At 40.5% G+C, this 20945-nt stretch overlaps 1 protein-coding gene across 9 annotated transcripts in view; it reads right to left on the bottom strand.

Moving 5' to 3' along the window:
• Positions 1-20945, bottom strand: part of MEF2A (myocyte enhancer factor 2A) — a 183501-nt gene that overhangs the window by 6451 nt on the left and 156105 nt on the right. For 7 of the 9 annotated variants that reach the window (XM_029574544.1, XM_029574537.1, XM_029574535.1 and 4 more), the window contains 3 exons: positions 15077-15261; positions 12526-12549; positions 1276-1402 (listed from right to left, as the gene is read on the bottom strand). In XM_029574544.1, the coding sequence (XP_029430404.1) occupies positions 1276-1402; positions 12526-12549; positions 15077-15261 (336 nt within the window). The remainder of the gene's footprint in view (positions 1-1275; positions 1403-12525; positions 12550-15076; positions 15262-20945) is intronic. The other 2 variants (XM_029574540.1, XM_029574538.1) reach the window with 1 other exon arrangement.

Genomic DNA, 20945 nt, shown 5'->3' with positions numbered 1-20945 from the left:
CCGAGGTCTGTCTCTCTCGGTCTATGCACATCAGTTTTTCACTCTCCGTCACGCACAGTTCCTTTGGATAGCTGCACCTCAAATGCATGTCTCTGCACTGCTTGGCACTGAATCCTATTTAACAAAGTTCCATAAGATCCTCTTATCCAGTTAAGAGTGCTCTTGTTTATCTTAATTTGCCAAAAATAGTGTTAAATGAACAGTTTTCACATTAAAAGAATATGCCCATAACACAATAAAAGGCTTTCGGGGGAACTCCCTGATTGTATAGATTCATTCTTCACTTACAAAAGGCTTCCACAAATAGAAAGTACAGAGAAATGTAGCACCCAGGTGTCTGGCTAAAGTAAAAACCATGGAATAGGAGAGAACACAAATATTAACCAATGGCCTCATTTTTGCTGGAGTTGTGGAAAGATAACCAGAGTACCAAGGAACAACTAAAATCTAACAAATCTGAAGTGCAATCATACTGTCATCTCTTCTTGGTAGGTTTCCTAATTTTTTCTTCAGTTTGAGAACTGAATAAGAATAGACTTGTAGGAGTATGTCACCAGAACCAAATTCCACCTAAAGAATCTCGGACAGTAATAAACCAATGTGGACACCAACAGCAAGTCTCCCTGAAAGTAGCTTTACAAGGATGCCTGTGCTAGCTGAGGCAAAGCTGGCTGGAAGTAGTGTGCCAGCAAGGAAACATTCCTTGGGGAGCACTGAAAAGTGAGCCAAAAAGAAATAAGAGCTTATTGGGGAGCCTGCCAATAGCAGGAGAGAGAAAAGAAAGAGGCATAGTAACATAGAATGAACATCTGCAGGGAAATTAAAGATGTATACTCAATACTGAGAAGGAGGGAGGGAGAGCGAGCGAGCACATGTGCAAATGAGCACAGTTGTCCGAGGAAGTGGCTATTAACAATGCAAGACACAAGCACCTGAAGAAGTATAGAAGAGAAATGCGCCACAATAGCAAGAGAAAGGCAATCCCTGGTACTGAATGCTATAATCAGTTATATCCTCCTAACCCCAATTTTTCTCTCTACCATATGGGAACAGTCTATTAAATATTTGTTTTCAAAGAAAAAAAAATATCATTATTACATGCAAGTCTGCTGCTCAAAGATATGACATTCTCTACAGGACCGAGATCTTGGGTGCGACTGGTGTGGCCACAAAGGATGCCATTATTAGTTCTAAGCAGCCACCCACTCCCACCCTAGCTGCACCGGACACCACCGGGGCATAAACATGGTTACGAGCAGGAACAGCACTGCATACCAGTATTGTAGGCAGTAGGCATGGCAGAGTACACTAGTCCCTGTGGAGGCAAGCTCGGAGTAGTCACAGACACCACCGGAGTAGCAAGAGGCTGTGTAGCTTGAGAATTGCTTATCCTCTGGGTATTCTGAAAATGAAACACAGAAAACTGTTTACCAATAAACGATAAGACACAGTTAACTATCAACAAATAATTTACTTTTAGAATAGTATTTTATACAACCATGACCGTGTGGCTTTTCAAACAGATCAATTATTTCTGCAAGAGGGTGGCTCACCCAGGTCTTAACCGTGATGATTTTAATAAATACTTTACATTAAAATTCCAGAAACAGATGCAACATTCATCCATTAAATAGTCTGCAACTATTTATTCTCAGGTCTTCTCATTTCATGGCATAGGGACTTTTAAAAAAAATCTTCCTTATGACCATTTTGGACCAAGAGAAACTCTGAACCTTTTCATTTTCTTCTATTTGAGCTGTCTGTGACCTTAACACAAAATTAGGCAAATCATACTGGATTATCTATTTCCTATTCTGCCGCTATAAATTTTCAATATAGCTTTTGGTTACTAAGCACCGTTATGCTATTTGATAGTATTTGTATTGCTTCCCAGAGAAAAGGTTTATTTTGCCATGGCTAGTGAGTATCCTGAGTGCATCCTGTATGTTTCCTCAATTTTACATGATAATGCAGAAGAGATCTGTGAATGAAACATGTGTCTCGAAACACTATTTCAACATTACTGCCAAGTATTACTGGCCAAAATGGTCAGACTGATAATGAAATGCTAAGAGAAATCAGAGAAGCTAAACAATTTGGCAGTGCAGTAATAATAGGAGATTTCATTTACTCCAATATTGACTGGGTAAATGTAACAACATCAGGACTTGCTAGAGACAAAGTTCCTGGATGGAATAAATGACTGCTTCATGGAGCAATTGGTTCAGGAACCAACAAGAGAGGGAGCTATTTTAGATTTAATTCTTAGTGGAGCACAGGATTTGGTGAGGGAGTTAACGGTGGTGGGGGCCACCTGGCAATATTAATCAAAACATGATCAAATTTGAACTAATGACTGGAAGGGGGACAATATGTAAATCTACAGCTCGAACACTAAATTTTTAAATGGAAAAAAACTTTGATAAAATGAGGAAAATAGAAAAAACTGAAAGGTGCAGCTGCAAAGGTTGAAAGTGTACAACAGGCATGGACATTGTTTAAAAATGCAATCTTAGAAATGCAGTCCAGATGTATTCTACGCAGTAAGAAAGGTGGAAGGAAGGCAAAACAATTACCAGCGTGATTAAAGGTGAGGTGAAAGAGGCAATTTTAGCCAAAAAAATAGCCTTCAAAGATTTGAAGAAGGATCCATCTGAAGAAAATAGGAAAAAGCATAAGCATTGTCAAGTTAAGTGTAAAACATTGATAAGGCAGGCTAAGAGAGAATTTGAAATGAAGTTAGCCGTAGAGGGAAAAACTCATAATAAAATGTTTTAAAAATATATCCAAAGCAAAAAACCTGTGAGGGAGTTGGTTGGATCATTAGATGACCAAGGGGTTAAAGGGGCTCTTAGGGAAGATAAAGCCACTGCAGAAAGACTAAATTAATTATTTGCTTCTGTGTTTACTAATGAAGATGTTGGGGAGATACCAGTTCTGGAGATGGTTTTCAAGGGTGATGAGTCAGACGAACTGAACCAAATCACTGAGAACCTGGAAGATGTAGTAGGCTAGATTGACAAACTAAAGAGTAGTAAATCACCTGGAACGGATGGTATGCATCCTAGGGTACTGAAGGAACTAAAAAATGAAATTTCAGATCTATTAAAATATGTAACCTATCATTAAAATCATCCATTGTACCTGAAGAATGGAGGGTGGCCAATGTAACCCCAATATTTAAAAAGGGCGAACAGGGGCGAACAGGGAAACTATAGACCAGTAAGCCTGACTTCAGTGCCGTGAAAAATAGTGGAAACTATTCTAAATATCAAAATCACAGAGCATATAGAAAGTCATGATTTAATGGAACACAGTCAGCTTGGATTTATCCAAGGGAAGTCCTGCCTCACAAATTGGTTTCATTTTTTTTGAAGGGGTTAATAAACGTGAATCGGTAGATGTAGTGTATTTGGATTTTCAGAAGGCGTTTGACAAAGCCCCTCATGAGAGGTTTCTAAGAAAACTAAAAAGTCATGGGATAGGAGGTGGTGTCCTTTTGTAGATTACAAACTGGTTAAAAGACAGGAAACAGAGTAAGATTAAATGGTCAATTTTCTCAGTGGAAAAGGGTAAACAGTGGAGTGCCTCAGGGATCTGTACTTGGACCAGTGCTTTTCAATATATTTACAAATGACCGGAAAGGAATACGATGAGTGAGGTAATCAAATTTGCAGATGATACAAAATTATTCAGAGTAGTTAAATCACAAGCGGATTGTGATAAATTGCAGGAGGATCTTGTGAGACTGGAAGATTGGGCATTCAAATGGCAGATTAAATTTAATTTAATGTGGACAAGAGCAAGGTGTTCAACATAGGGAAAAATAACCCATGCTGTAGTTACCCAATGTTATGTTCTATATTAGGAGTTACCACTCAGGAAAAAGATGTAAGCATCATAGTGGATAATACATTGAAATCCTTGGCTCAGTATGCTGCGGCAGTCAAAAACGCAAACTCTGTTAGGAATTTTTAGGAAGGGAATGGTGAATAAAACGGAAAGTGTCATAATGCCACTGCATTGCTCCTTGGTAAGACCGCAGCTTGAGTAGTGGTTATAGTTCTGGTCACCACATCTCAAAAATAATATAGTTGCACTGGAGAAGGTACAGAGAAGGGTGATCAAAATGTTCCTAAGAGGAAAGGCTAAAGAGGTTAGGGCTGTTCAGCTTGGAGAAGAGACGGCTAAGGGGGGATATGATAGAGGTCTTAAAATAATCAGAGGTCTAGAATGGGTAGATGTCAATCAGTTATTTACTCTTTCAGATAATAGGACTAGAGGGGACACTCCATGAAGTTAGGATGTAGCACATTTAAAACTAATTGAAGAAAATGCTCTCTCACTCATCACACAATTAAGCTCTGGAATTTGTTACCAGAGGATGTGGTCTGTACAGTTAGTGGAGCTTGGTTTAAAAAAGGTTTGGATAAGTTCTTGGAGAAGAAGTCCATTAACTGCTATTAATCAATTTGACTTAGGGAATAGCCACTGCTATTACTGGCATCAGTAGCATGGGATTTTCTTGGTGTTTGGGTGCTTGCAGCCTGGATTGGCCACTGTTGGAAAAAGGATGCTGGGCTTGATGGACCCTTGGTCTGACCCAGTATGGCAATTTCTTATGTTCTTAACATGCTCAACCACAAGATCTTACCTCAAATCTCTTTACTCCCAAACAAGACAGAGTTTATAATCTTAGCATCTTCTAATTGTGTTTGCCAGTTTTACTAAGACTTCAGTTCTCCTTCATTTGGAGAACTTATTTACAAGAAAATGCATAAACCTAAAAAAACAAAAAAAACCCCAAAACCAAACAAAAAAAGCAAAAGCCCTAAAAAACAAACAAAAACTTTTCCAAAATAGAAGGGTGGAAATAGCTGATGACCTAAACCTGTGCTTTCTTTGAAAACTTGGGTTGGCTTATTTTTACTGCAAAAAAAACCCCAACATACTACTACTTCTAAATTCTGGATATATAGACTATTTTTGACTTAATAAAGGGAAATAAGTGAATCCCTCCATCCCCTCTAAATATAGTTTAGTTAAAAATGGCACTGCTCCTTATTCATTCTCTCGTCCTCACCTCTGTTTGAGAGGCCTGGACTCACCCTTTCTGTCTTTCACCTTCAATCCAAAGAGGCCCTTATTCTTACCTCGCATACATATCCTTTAGTTTTGTACAATCTTACCTACTGAATTATTTTATAATTATTCTAAAATAAAGTTAAAGGATGGCATTTAAATCACAGGAAGTCCAACTTTCCACCATCCAGATGAAATTTCCTCTGCTCCTGCATAACAGAGAGCAGCTTTTCTTAAATATCTCCCGTTATTTCTTCACCTAGAATCTGTTGCTCATGTTCAATAGAGAAAGCGGCTGGAACGTGCTGCTTAAGGATCTGTACATTTTTCCTACAAACATTTATGCCCCCCAAGGCAGTCTATGGTTTTCGAAGCTCACCCATTTTCGGATTTGGTGCAATAGGAACTAAGCAGGTATTTCGGTAAGGACATCTTGGCAAGGATTATATAAATATGGTGGCTGATTTGGGATCCCTGTCAGCAGGTATGAGTACTCCAATATTTTAAATTACATTTTTTTTGACAGTTGATAGATTTTCTTTTGTTTAGTTTTTGATGTTCACAGATTATCATCAGGTTTCTTTATTTTTTAACAAGCCGTTAAGCCCGTTAAAACGGGCTACATCCCTCTGTCTCTCACCTCCCCCTCATTCTCTCTCCCTTCACTCTTCACCACCCCCTCCCTCACCCACTCCTCCCCACCCTCCCTCTCCTCTCACTCAGTCCCTCCCTCCCACTCAGTCTCACTCACTCCCCCCTCTCTCCCTCCCTCTCACTCACTGTCCCACTCCCTCCCTCTCTCTCCCCCTCCCTCTCTCTCCCTCAGTCCCACTCCCTCCCTCTCACTCAGTTCCCCTTCCCCCCCACTCAGTCCCTCCCCCCCCCTCAGTCCCTCCCTCCCTCCCCCAGTCCCTCCCCCTCACTCAATCCCTCCCTCCCACTCAGTCACTCCCTCCCCCCTCTCTCCCTCTCACTCACTCCCACTCACTCTCCCTCAGTCCCACTCACTCCCTCTCACTCAGTCCCCCCTCTCCCTCTCACTCAGTCCCACTCCCTCCCCCTCACTCAATCCCTCCCTCCCACTCAGTCCCTCCCTCTCAGTCCCTCCCTCCCACTCAGTCCGTCCGTCCCTCCCTCGGTACTGGCCGCTACCGCCGCCCGCTACCGCCGCCGCCGTCGCTACCGCCGCCGTCGCTACCGCCGCCGCCATTTTTTTCTTAGCGTCAGACCGACGTGCTCGCCCGCACATGCGCGGTAGAGCTGGTCTCTACTGCGCATTTGCGGCACGTCGGTCAAGCTTCGTTTATAGGTGTTGATACTGCCAGAGGTGACTGCAACACACAGAGCGAGGCTCACTAACGGCATATTTCAGTATCTCCTCTCCAGCAAAATGTTTATTAGGAAGTGAATGGATGCTGGGAAAGGGCTTGAAAGTCAGAGGTCTCCAAGTATCAGCTACAGAAAAATTGATGGCTTTTCTTCTAAGTAAGAGGACTTGTTTACCCATTCTTGCACATTTTCAGACTCCACAATTATTATTCTTAATTCTTTACCATTTACAGTGGATTTGTGATGGCTAGGGTCAACTTTTTATTTTTATTTATTTGATATCTTGCCTTTTCAAAGCATTGTCAACTGAAACTGTTTGAAATTGTAACACTCCTTAACATGGTCAGTCAAAGCATGCAAGACTCTCCTCTCTACCAGTGGCTCTCATGGAAGAAGGATGCATCCAACAGCAAGATTATCCATGTTTCTCTTTGCCAAAAATAGAGACAAAGCAGGACTATTAACTAGAGACTTCAAAATATAAACTTGCTTGTTTTTTGGCTCTCTTCATCCAGCTACTGGTCTTATTCTTAGAAAGATATTTGCTCTACATTTTACATTAAAAACCCTCACCCATTTTTTTTTTTTTTAAGAAACTGATGCTTAGCTGATGATGCTTTTCTTGCACTGACTTTTGTACTTTCAGAAAAACTAGCATGCTCTTTTTTGGAGCACTGCAATTGATTATTTTTTTCCCCCAAAGTAATATTTTCTAACTATACTTGAGAAAAAAGAACAAGAATTCTTCTTTCATAAAGTGCCTTTTTTAAAATTTCTTTTAAAATGAAACAAAAATGAAGAATCAAAGAGGACCTCAAAAGTTTTGTTTTGCCTAAGCATTGGAGCATTTCTGCACTGCTGTTTTTCAAACCAACCCTTCCCTGCTGGTGCCATCTTCTGTAAAATATAGTAGCATATCAGTAATTTTAAGTACATTAAGCTCCTATATCAGGTTTTCCCAGTCTGTCCTGGTGACCCCCCAAATCCACAATGAATATGCAGGAGATAGATCCGCATGCATTAGAGACCCAGCATATGCAAATTTATCTCATACATATTCATTGTTTACATCTTAAAAACATGACTGGCTGTTGGGTCACCAGGACAGATTTGGGAAGTCCTGTTCTAGACTTTGTTGGTCTGAAGAACGATTATGAGAAGCTACCACAGAGCATGAAGGACAGGAGTTTGACATTAAAGACTCATCCACTAGAGGGCAGCCTGCTCCTGCATTATTCAGCCACATGCTTGTCAAAATGTGTAAAACTGAACATGACAATAAGTAATATTTCATTTCAACAAGACTGTAATCTAGGAGTTGAATCTTACAGCTATAAGATTGCTTTACACAGTCGTTCAGTTTGCTTTCCATGCTGCAGCTGTACTGAATAATGTCTTTTCTATTCAAGTCACTTAAAGCAGCAACATTAGCAAAAAATATAATTGAGACAATTTAGGGCGCTGAGAAAAGAAAATCATTAAGGAATCTTTTTCCTTCTGATTTCATTCCTAACCTGCTATTCCCCAAGTGGTTTTAAACCACTTTATGGAAATTGAGGCTAGTCCTTTTCTTGATTTGAGCTCTTTCAGGACAGTAATTCAGGCCATGCATCACACGTGGACTACTGCAGTAACCTATGTGTGAGCCTCCCTGAGCAGGTCACACACGCACTACAGCTGATTTCAGCAGGCATCGGAAGGACTTATTTCCTCTACTTTGCTGGCATTACACTGGCCATATTAAGGCACATATGCTAAATTCTTACATTGCTTTTTCAAGCCTTAAGGAGAGGCGGCCCTGGACAAACTGATATGGTATACTCAGACGTCAACTAAGATCTAGCCAAAGTACTCTTATCTGTTCCATTGTTTAAAAATATGAGGAGAGGTCACCTGCAAACCAGGTTACCCCCATGTTTCTGTTAAGGGCAGTAACTGCCGCCCTGTGTGGGTTACCTCCATGTTTCTGTTATCTAATTATAGACAGATATCCAACCTACCAGCCTTATTCCAAGCTTACTGAAAAAATTGTTAACCGACAACTGATGGAACACCTTGACACCCATAGCATTCTATACTCCTTTCTGTTCGGTTTCTGAAAATTCTTCAGCACAGAGACCCTCCTAATATCTCTCGTCCTGAGGGGTTTCGACAACGGTCAATTGTACCTTCTCATAATGCTAGACATCTCGGCCGCCTTTGACACGGTTAACCACAAGATCCTACTTGACAGATTAAAAGAAATTGGCGTAACAGGTACCCCCTTGCATTGGTTTGAGTCATTCCTTAGTAATAGATCTTATAAAGTCCAAGTAAAAACCCACTTCTCAGAATAAGTAAATATCAGTCATGGAGTACCACAGGGATCATCACTATCATCCACACTTTTTAACCTTCACATGCTCCCGCTATGTAAATGTTTAGCAGGTCTTGGAATAACTCACTTCATATACGCCGATGATGTCCAGATTTTAATCCCAAACGACGATTCACTTGAGATTACTTTTAAACTCTGGGAAATATCTCTCTCTGCAATCAAACGACTACTAGCGCAACTTAGCCTATCACTTAATCATGCAAAAACAGAGTTTCTTATACTCCGCCCAAAAATAAATGATCCAATTCCAATTCATATAACAACCATCTCGAATAGTTACACGATTCAGCATGAAATCAGATCTGGGCGTCACTCTAGATAGTGAGCTCAACTGCAAAAAATGGATAAATAATATCAAGGACAGTTATTTTAAACTCCATGTTTTAAAAAAGTTAAAACCATTATTACCTGAACAGGATTTTAGAACAGTTTTACAAGCGCTTTTAATTACAAAAATTGACTATTGTAATGCGCTCCTTCTAGGCCTTTCAGACTCCACCACTATACCCCTCCAACTCCAACAAAATTTGGCCGCAAGAATTTTAATAAATTCTAAACTTTCTGAACATATTACCCCTGTCCTAAAACATTTACACTGGCTCCCAATTACTTACCAGTCTCAATACAAAACCTTATCATTAATTCATAAAACCTTGTATAATGAAAAGATGGAATGGCATACAGCAGCACTTCATTTTCATACACCCCAAAGAACCACAAGATTAGCCAGCAAAGGAACTCTGCCCATCCCATCACCAAAGTCAGAACACCTCAACTCCATTAGACTAAGAGCCCTATCTACTGCAGGTCCTACACTGTGGAACTCACTGCCACAGGAATTCAGATTAGAACCTAACACCAAAATATTCAAAAAGGGCTTCAAAACATGGCTATTCCAACAAGCCTTCACTTAACTATTCTACTTTGTCCGATGTTTTCATAGTAATCTCAATTATACAATTCTGTGAATTTATTGTTTTTTTAAGGAATTTTATGTATTTTATTGTATTTTAACATTTGATCTTATTTTATGGAACGATAATAGGTATAATCGATGTGTCAATTTTTTTTTTTTAAGTTTTTTTATTTATCATTTAATTTATATTTGTTACATTTGTTATCTATATTGATTTTGCTATGTAAATTGATGTGATATATTTTTGAACGTCTGTATATAAAAACAAATAAATAAATAAGAGTAGTAACTTTTGCTTGTGCCAGCTACTTGCAAGTCTTATGTTAAGGAAGGTAATATTTACCATCATAATCAAACAACTGTCAAACCCATAACAAAATTACTGCAAGAAACATTTTTATGGGGTGAGCAGCCTTCTTGATAATTCATACAAAGCTGCTGCTTGAACGTGCTTTGCTTTTGACTTGGCTGTAGAAGCAATCCTGTAGTGCCTCCTGCTTAGCCATGCCAACATTTATGACTATAAGTAAATTGGTGGACTGCTGTGTGGTCAGAACTCCCTGCTCATGGGATATAGCCACAATAAACAGTGCATAATCTTTTATTAGAAAAAGTATAAAAAGGTGTTGTAAAGCATATTAGAGAAAAAGATAAACAAGCATTATCTAATAATAGGATGAAAAGAGGAACCGTAGAACCAAGAAACTTATAAACTGATATTTTGAAGAACATGATTAATGCAGCTGCACTTATTAAGCAGAACAGAAAACAGTAAAATTGAAAGAATCAGTTTTTACAATTAATATCCATAGAATAGGGTAAGTTATTTAAAAAAAAAGAACAGTTAAGTTGAAAGTTAAGCCAAATGAACTTCAGCTTTGTCCCATATGTCCCACCAGTTAAACAGCTCTCTCTGACCCAGGTGAACCAGAGTAGAAGATAAAAGCCCAGAAGGAAGCAGCAGTCTCCAGAATAGCACCCCTCCTAGTCTTCCAAGCATGTTTCAGGTTTAGAGAGGAGGGGTGAGAGTGCTCTCTCTATACCTACCCCACTACTGAAGAGAAGAGAGTCAAACGTGGAGAAGAGAAAACTGGAAAGGCAGTGACATGACAGAGAACAGAGGGGAAGAAGGAAAGGAGAAGGGAAACAGGATGCGCAAATACAATGAAAAGAAAATATATGAACAATTTTTAAATGTAGATACTGAACTGACTTTTTAAATTTTGAAAACTTTACTTTTTAAAATATTTTGTTATATTTTATATACTTTTTCAAACTGTATGCATAAGTAATGATGGGCCCCTAATCTACTCTTATTAGTTCTAGCTCCTGCAATACTTATCAATATTTTTGGGGATGGGGTGGGGGAGGGAAGTGGGAGAAGTGCTGCATGTTGTAACGTTTGCTCTTCGCCACCCCTGCTCGTCTCCGGGCAGTCAGTAGTCCAAAGTTTGGGCTGGCAGGGCTTGGAGCCTATGGATGGCGATGGCAGCAGCAGGCACAGGAAGGATGCTTGGTACCTGGCACTATATTCTCAGCGGGATGAAGGAGCTGTGACATTTTCTACTTTTTAACAAAGGGAGGAGGGTTGTCTGTGTAAGCCCTGATCAAAAATGAAACCGTTACATTGGCCCTTTGCCAATAAAAATTGAATACCCCTGCTTTAAGTAGGTTTAAAATATGAGCCAATTTCTGTGTCCTAGAGGAATGTTTCTTAATAAATCAGCACCAGCAATTCCTCAGTTAAGTCCCTACTTCATATACCTCAGTCCTCATTCTTTATCTATGGGAAAAATCCGAGTTCAGATAATTTTTATAGGACAGAAATTGTGAACCCTATTTAATGAACAGGGCGCTTCAGCTTTTCCAGGCCTTATATTTGTTTAGGTACTGAGAATAAAAGCTAGAACCAAAGTGTACTTGAACCATCCAACTGCATGCAACACAACACAGCAGAAAGCACAAAAATGTGGTACACATCTTCTCATGCCTTCATGCAGCTAGAGTCCTAATATCAGCAATAAGTCCATGTTAAGTCAAATCAATGACAAAAAGTAAGTAACTGAAATCCGATACAGCCAGCACATTCCCCTAGCAATATGCTGGCTTTCTGTTCCACACAGACTTACAAAACAGCCTTTGCATTTTAAAATAAACTGCAGATCTCTTATGAAGAATTTACAAGTATTTTTGTAATCTAAAAATACATTTTTCAGACTCCAAGTCAAGGAATACAGAGTAAATATTTTGGAAAATGTAATAGTGTTTATTCTTCCCACTGGAGAAGGGGATGTGGCCGCTCTGTCAGATTTGCATATTTGGAGTGTAAACAGGGAAACCCCTTGAGGATGCAGGATGAAGTCATTCATACTGTAAGAGCAGCACTGTTAAACCAGGGGATGATGTAATCCCTTTGAAAAAGAGGAAACAGCACAGAACTCTGTAGTTACAATTTGGGGAGCTTCAGGAGAGAAATTGCTGGCTAAGTATAGTTTGAAAAACTGAGAGACTGCATAAAGTAATTTTTTGTTTGTGTGATGGCAGAGGAGTTTCATTAGATTTGTAAAGTGTCTTTAAAGCATGGACAATCACTGTATATTAAGGCCCTCTAAGAAAGTGAAAAATAAACAGTGAATTTGTTAAATCATTTTGTCATTCTCTGCACTTGCACTATTTTTTTTAATTGTTGCCCAGACATGCTAATTCAAAGAGATGCATGGGCTATAAAGGGAACATGGTTTCATTAACAAAATAAGTAATAAAACTTGTGCTTTAAGTGTCTTATCCCCCTTCTCTCATCAAGCAGAAAGGGAAAACTCACCATCTCCAATTCATCTTCCTCAGTCTGTACGCAGCAAACAAAATTGGACAGCACAATTACCAAAGGAGAAGCCTTGATCACGGCATTTTCTTAAAACGTACTTTTGTACAGCAACTCAGTTTAACTTGCTGTGAAAAACTTCCCCAAAAAACTGCTTATGATGAAATGTTCCACTCTGAGTGAACAATACCATATAATCCTGCACAGACTTGAGAACTAAAAATAACTTCATGAAATGTTCATTTCCTCCATAATTTTCCTGGATCCCTCATGCCAAGCACTTTCCTTCCCATTTCTGGCAGCTCTCACCTCCATGAGAAGTCCTATTTGAATGCCTGTACTACATCAGCTTATTTTTTTTTTTATATCACCCATCAGGATTCAGAAAAATCAAAATCCAATTCAAAAAATGCAATTTTAACTTTTCTTCAAACTGATAACATAGTAACGGCAGAAAAAGACCAAATGGTCTATCCAGTCTACCCAGCAAGTTTCTTATGGTAGCAACTGCCGCTCCGTGCAGGTTACCCCCATGTTTCTGTTAAGGGCAGTAACTGCCGCCCCGTGCAGGTTACCCCCATGTTTCTGTTAAGGGCAGTAACTGCCGCTCCGTGCAGGTTACCCCCATGTTTCTGTCAAGGGCAGTAACTGCCGCTCCCTGCAGGTTACCCCCATGTTTCTGTCAAGGGCAGTAACTGCCGCCCCATGCAGTTTACCCCCATGTTTCTGTTAAGGGCAGTAACTGCCGCCCCATGCAGTTTACCCCCATGTTTCTGTTAAGGGTAGTAACTGCTGCTCCGTGCAGGTTACCCCCATGTTTCTGTCAAGGGCAGTACTGATGCTCTGTGCAAGTTACCCCCATGTTTCTGTCAAGGGCAGTAACTGCCGCTCCCTGCAGGTTACCCCCATGTTTCTGTTAAGGGCAGTAACTGCCGCTCCGTGCAGGTTACCCCCATGTTTCTGTCAAGGGCAGTACTGATGCTCTGTGCAAGTTACCCTGATGGATGTGCAGTGCTATTAAATATAATGGCAGTACTCAGATGAGCATTTCAACATGTTTTATTTAATTATTTGATTTATATTCTGCCATTCAGACATTTCAATGTGGCTTACATTTAGTCTGACTTTTTGGCCAGTTTAAGTCAAAAAGCTGCTTCAATGATGTGATTTTACATTAAGCTGGTACTGTATATTTAGCAACTAATTGAATTTAATAAAATAGTGATCTGACGAGACTCAAATTAGTTAAAGCCTGAAGAAAGCAAGTTTGCTTACTACAAACAGTGTATTCCATAGACAGCAGGATGAATTAGCCATGACATCTGCAAAGCTGAGGGGCTCACAAGGCAACTGCGGGACCTCATCCAGCCGCACCAAATAGACCTCTCTCTCAGCTAGTAGGGCTATTGCTCTACTGAGCTTGTGCGGGAATTCCCACATGGGCATTGTCTTGTGACCCCTCTCAGTTGAATTTAGAGCTAATTCTAGCTAGACAGTCAACTCTTCAGGGAGTTACAGGTTGGTATTTAGCATGGCAAATTCATCCTGGCGTCTACAGAGAACACTGTTTATGGCATGCAAATTTGCTTTCTTCTCAACAAGCAGGGATGAACTAACCATGACACGTGGGGAGGACTACAGCAGAGTGTTTATTAAATAAGAAATCCAGAAACCAACTTGGACAATAGACTATTGGGTGAACAGGTTACACAAAACTATTAGTCCGAATTTACTGTCACTCTTTGAAAGACTGTCCAGACAATAAATGGACCAAATGTGTGCACTGACAGCCATACTGCAGCTTTGCAGTTATCTTCAAGAGGTATGGCTCGTAAATGAGCTACTGATGTGGGCATGGCTTTAATCTGATGAGCCTTAATGGAGTTGGCTAGTCAGTTGGGCAATGTTCGTTTAATCACTGCTATGCCCAGTTTCAGGCCGATACAGTAAAGTTCCCGGGAGTAATCTAAAATATTTAAATTAGGGCTGGTGGTAAAAAGGTGCTAGGGACACTAGTGCGTCCCTAGCGCCTCTTTTTGGACAGGAGCGGCGGCTGTCAGCGGGTTTGACAACTGATGCTCAATTTTGCCGGCGTCGGTTCTCGAGCCCGCTGACAACCATGGGTTCGGAAACTGGACGCCGGCAAAATTGAGTGTCCGGTTTTCAACCCGCGAGCCCGTTTTAAAATTTTTTTTTTTTTTTTTTAACTCTTTTTTAACTTTTTGGGACCTCCGACTTAATATTGCCATGATATTAAGTTGAGGACCATTTGGTGTTGCCAGATATCACCCATGTCATGGCTAATTCAGCTCTGCTTGTCGATGGAGAAATAGCACGATCAATGACAATGCAGAGAATTTAAATAAAGTACTAGTAGAAGGTTCCAATTTGCCTACAGAGGACTGGTCACCCATTCTGAACAGATACTTGCACAGAACGTCATATGATAGAGACTAAGTCATGCTATTTTGCAACATTAATGAGAACAGTAAAACAAACTGCACCCCTCTTCGCCCTCCACTCCTCCAGCATTGGACATACTAGGACTCACCAGGGGGGGCATCAGGCCCTTGCTGGAGGGAGGAATTACTACCCTAAGATCTGGTTTGCGACTGTTCATGCCAAGATTCCCTCCGGGTGGAGGTGGAGACTTTGTAGGCATCGCTTTGCCTAGCCCATTTCCACCTGTGGTTCCCAGCAGACCAGGAGAAGCTCGGGAGTTTAGAAATCCATTTCCTAGAGTGAGAAATAACAAACATCATTATACATTTCAAAAAGAAACTGGATACAAGACAGCAACAATGGATGCTCAGAAATAAATATTTAAATTAATTGTACGGCACAAAGATATTTCAATGTAGCCAGTTTTTCCTGACTCCCATCCCAATGTATTCTCGTCTTCATGTCACCATAAGCCTGCAAGCCCATTACTAGTTTTTCTACCTTCCAACCCTATGCCTTCTGCATTTTGTTATGATACTGCAGCAGGATAACCTGGAGTTGTTTAGACCATAATGTAATATTTTAATCAAGGTTTTATTGATTGTTTACAGATCTTTTATGTATATTGTTTTGTTTTGCCTTGGGCAGCCTCTGGAAGGGTGATTAATAAATGTGAACAAATAAATACCGTAGTTCCCTTAAAATACTACGGTTTGGTTTTATAAAGCTATTCTTTCCTCTGCTGATCTTTGCTTCTCTCTTTTCTTGATGTAACATTCTCATATCTTAACAGTTTTATTTTAAAAAGCTGCAACAATTTGAATAGCCTCATTTTAATTACTTTCTTCATGATGTATTCATGCTTTGGGTTCTGCTCCCTCCTACCCTGAGGTCTTTTCCTTGACTGTTCATACTATGGGTGACTCAGGGTCCCCTCTTGTTTCTTGACTGAGGCTGCTCCTCACCTTTTCATTCTTTACGTTTCTCATGGTCCTGCTAGCTCCTCTTTAGCTATTCATGTCATGTCCCTCAAGCTCCTGTTGTCTCTTCCCCTGAAGTCTTTCCTTGACTGTTCATTCTATGGGTGACTCAGGGTCCCTTTCCGTCTCCTCTCCTGAAGCTGCTCCTCACCTTTTCATTCTTTAGGTTTCTCATGGTCCTGCTACCTCCTCTTTAGCTATTCATGTCATGTCTCTCAAGCTCCTGTTCTCTCTTCCCCTGAAGTCTTTCCTTGACTGTTCATACTTTGGGTGACTCAGGGTCCCTTTCCGTCTCCTCTCCTGAAGCTGCTCCTCACCTTTTCATTCTTTACGTTTCTCATGGTCCTGCTAGCTCCTCTTTAGCTATTCATTGTCATGTCTCTCAAGCTCCTGTTCTCTCTTCCCCTGAAGTCTTTCCTTGACTGTTCATACTATGGATGACTCAGGGTCCCTTTCCGTCTCCTCTCCTGAAGCTGCTCCTCACCTTTTCATTCTTTAGGTTTCTCATGGTCCTGCTATCTCCTCTTTAGCTATTCATGTCATGTCCCTCAAGCTCCTGTTCTCTCGTCCCCTGAAGTCTTTCCTTGACTGTTCATACTATGGGTGACTCAGGGTCCCCTCTTGTTTCTTGACTGAGGCTGCTCCTCACCTTTTCATTCTTTACGTTTCTCATGGTCCTGCTAGCTCCTCTTTAGCTATTCATGTCATGTCCCTCAAGCTCCTGTTCTCTCTTCCCCTGAAGTCTTTCCTTGACTGTTCATTCTATGGGTGACTCAGGGTCCCTTTCCGTCTCCTCTCCTGAAGCTGCTCCTCACCTTTTCATTCTTTAGGTTTCTCATGGTCCTGCTATCTCCTCTTTAGCTATTCATGTCATGTCCCTCAAGCTCCTGTTCTCTCTTCCCCTGAAGTCTTTCCTTGACTGTTCATACTATGGGTGACTCAGGGTCCCCTCTTGTTTCTTGACTGAGGCTGCTCCTCACCTTTTCATTCTTTAGGTTTCTCATGGTCCTGCTAGCTCCTCTTTAGCTATTCATGCCATGTCTCTCAAGCTCCTGTTCTCTCTTCCCCTGAAGTCTTTTCCTTGACTGTTCATACTATGGGTGACTCAGGGTCCCCTCTTGTTTCTTGACTGAGGCTGCTCCTCACCTTTTCATTCTTTAGGTTTCTCATGGTCCTGCTAGCTCCTCTTTAGCTATTCATGCCATGTCTCTCAAGCTCCTGTTCTCTCTTCCCCTGAAGTCTTTTCCTTAACTGTTCATACTATGGGTGACTCAGGGTCCCCTCTTGTTTCTTGACTGAGGCTGCTCCTCACTTTTTCATTCTTTAGGTTTCTCATGGTCCTGCTATCTCCTCTTTAGCTATTCATGCCATGTCTCTCAAGCTCCTGTTCTCTCTTCCCCTGAAGTCTTTTCCTTAACTGTTCATACTATGGGTGACTCAGGGTCCCCTCTTGTTTCTTGACTGAGGCTGCTCCTCACTTTTTCATTCTTTAGGTTTCTCATGGTCCTGCTATCTCCTCTTTAGCTATTCATGTCATGTCTCTCAAGCTCCTGTTCTCTCTTCCCCTGAAGTCTTTCCTTGACTGTTCATACTTTGGGCGACTCAGGGTCCCTTTCCGTCTCCTCTCCTGAAGCTGCTCCTCAGCTTTTCATTCTTTAGGTTTTTCATTGTCCTATCTTCTCTCTTAGGGTCTCTCTTCAGTTATTCATGCTGTCTCTCTCCTTCCCTGAGGACTTTCTTTGGCTAGTCATATGTTGGCTGTTTCAAGGTCCTTGTTTCCTCTTCTTAGGCTGAGTGCATCAGTTCAGCCATGCACACAAACCAATGTGCATAATAATGGTAGCAGTGGCTGAGCCAAAAGAATTTCCAAAAACCTCAGACTTCTGTCAACTCAGGAACAAAATATAGAATAGAAAAAAATAGGGATGGCTGGTGGTTCATTTAAATAATAAAAAAAGAAAACCAGCAGTACTGCTGCTTAATGGGAAATGCTTCCAAGAATATTTAAGTATTTACAAAAGGTAAACTTCGATCAGCACAGTGAATTCTATATCCTGGCTTGTATCAATAGTAGAAGAGAGAATGTCATTTTGTAATTAAGTTTGCATGAAAAGCTTAAATGTGAATTACTTCAGGCATTACTGTAACAGCTTAAGCAGTGAAATGCTAAGAGAAATTAGGAAGCTAACCAAACGTAGTGCAGTAATAATGGGAGATTTCAATTATCCCAATATTGACTGGGTAAGTGAACTATCAGGGCATGCTAGAGAGATAAAATTCCTGGATGAAATAAATGACAGTTTTATGGAGCAATTGGTTCAGGAACCAACCAGAGAGGGAGCAATTTTAGATATAATTATCAGTGGAGCGCAGGATTTGGTGAGAGAGGTAACGGTGGAGGGCCACTTGGCGATAGTGATCATAATATGATCAAATTTGAATTAATGACTGGAAGGGGGACAGGAAGTAAATCCATGGCTCTAGCACTACATTTTCAAAAGGGAAACTGATAAAATGAGAAAAATAGTTAGGAAAAAACTGAAAGGTGCAGCTACAAAGGTAAAAAGCATGCAACAGGCGTGGACATTGTTACAAAAATACCATCCTAGAAGCACAGTCCAGATGTATTCCACACATTAAGAAAGGTGGAAGGAAGGCAAAACAATTACAGGCCTGACACTTTCCTCCCATTCCTTTAGATCCCAACCAGCTTCCACTGGGCTCTGATGCTATGAGACTTCATTTGGAACTGTCCAGCTTTTCTCCCACTCAATCTGGTTATCATGTGTCCTTGGCCAGGGGCAACAGAATGCTGCTCCCTCTGGAAACCGGTATTCTTGTACCCCAAGTTTTGCTGCTAGATTTCCCTGTGGTGCAATGGGCAAGGCTCTCTCCTTCACCAAGGGCTTTGAAAGCTGCCTCCTTACCACCACTAATCCCAGCTATTGGCTCCAGAATCAAATCCTGGCACTGCACTACCATCGAGTCGCTAGGCTGGCTCCTTCCAGTAATGTTTTTTGTTTGGTTTTTTTTTTAAATAATTCTTCTTAGCTGGTCTTGATATGATGCATTGCAATCCAGAGGAAATCAAATTACAAGTAAAGAGAGTGAAAGATGAGAAGAAAGATCAGTATTTCCTGGCGTAAGGTCGGGAGCCAGCAGCAGATAATGCTTACAGGATGATGCAACTATCTGGCTGCGGGCCAGGCTGAAGAGATGACAACCCTCCCTGGGCCAATAGTTACCGTTAGGTACAGTGCACAATGCACTAGATTCCCCTCATCTAACGTATTTCCAATAGCAATATATTTAAGTTGATTAATACATAAAATAAGTTACAACAGGGCAACAAATACCAAAGCCTTAGCATGTATACTAAAATTCTTAACACATGCTCTACTATTTATTGAACATTCTGTAGTGTTCCCATCATTTCAGATATAACAATGTCACCTAACTAGATAAGCAATACTTCTGATACAAAACAGTGTATTTAATTGTTATTAAGAGCATTTCCACAAGTAACAAAATAGGAAACGTACTAGCTAGATAAAGTAAAAACAAATAGTTAACTGCATTTTTAAATTCTCCTCTAAATAATATTCTTCAAATGTATTTCACTTGTTTAAAATGCATTGGGAATCTGCTAAATTTATTTTGTGTACTTTCTTTGGTTGAACAGTATGAGAACTTAGGAACTGCCTTTGATAACTAAATTCTAAAATGAAATGATTGTACTATGTGATTTGTTTGGATTATTTCTCTAGATTTAATATACATTTTAGTCTCTGTGTTGCTTTATTGTGAATATTCTGATGTAAGCCATTTAGGGCATATTGCATAAGCAGAAAATAAATAAAGAAACCTAAACCTAAAATAAAAATAATTTCACTCCATTTCCTTGACAGCACTATAATTCCTTGAATAATTCTTAATGCTGACACCACAGAACAAATCATATATTACTACTTAGCACTTCTATAGTGCTAATCATGTATGCAGCACTATACAAAAAAATGAGACTGTAAACTCTTCTGAGAAAGAATTTTTTATATAATGCAAAAAACAAAAAATCAACTGAAGTATAATTATTTGGAAATATTTCAATACCACTACACCTTTGGAACAAATATTACAAGCACGTCACATGCATGGCACCTCAGGTGCAAATTTAGATTGTGAGTCCTCTGGGGATAGTGATATACCCACAGTGCCTGAATGTAATCTGCTCTGAAGTGCCTGAAATCGGAATATAAATCATATAAATACAAAAAGCAAAGTTGCTTACCTGTAAACAGGTGTTCTCTGAGGATAGCAGGATGTTAGTCCTCACACATGGGTGACATCAGATGGAGCCCCTATGCGGAAAACGTATGTCAAAGTTTCTGGAACTTTGAATAGGCACACTGAGCATGCCCAGCATGCCCTATACTATGCGTCCATGTGGGGTCCCTCTCCAGTCTTGTAACATAGAATTCTAATTAAAACAAAAAACAGAAGAAACCCAACTCCACGGGGTGGCAAGCAGGTTACATAAGGACTAACATCCTACTGTCCTCGGAGAACACCTGTTACAGGTAAGCAACTCTGCTTTCTCAGAGGACAAGCAGGATGGGTAGTCCTCACACCTGGATGAATCCATAGCTATAGGCTGCTCCCCAACACAAAAGGGGACAAACAGACACCCAAAATTAGGTGCCAATGGGCACAACAACCATAGTGCTGTTGGTAACAGAGGAGGAGACAGCCTGAACCTAAACAACAGGCCCTAGGTGGGGAGAGTTTTCTACACCTCAAACAGATTTAAGGACAGACTGGCCAAACCTACTGTCAACATCAGCCATCCCTATCCAGACAATAGTGAGATGGGGTTTGGGATGCCACAATCTGCCTTGATCTTGTGTAACTGTGGCTGGTGGTGACTATGAATTGACCACTAACTTAGGAATACAAGATAAACTGGTGATGCCAACCCCATGTTTGTGACTGCAAAAAGAA

This window comes from Rhinatrema bivittatum, chromosome 13 (genome assembly GCF_901001135.1).
Source record: "Rhinatrema bivittatum chromosome 13, aRhiBiv1.1, whole genome shotgun sequence".
Lineage (NCBI taxonomy): Eukaryota > Metazoa > Chordata > Amphibia > Gymnophiona > Rhinatrematidae > Rhinatrema > Rhinatrema bivittatum.
The sequence above is the reverse complement of the archived record's forward strand: the minus strand, read 5'-3'. Positions and strand labels throughout refer to the sequence as shown.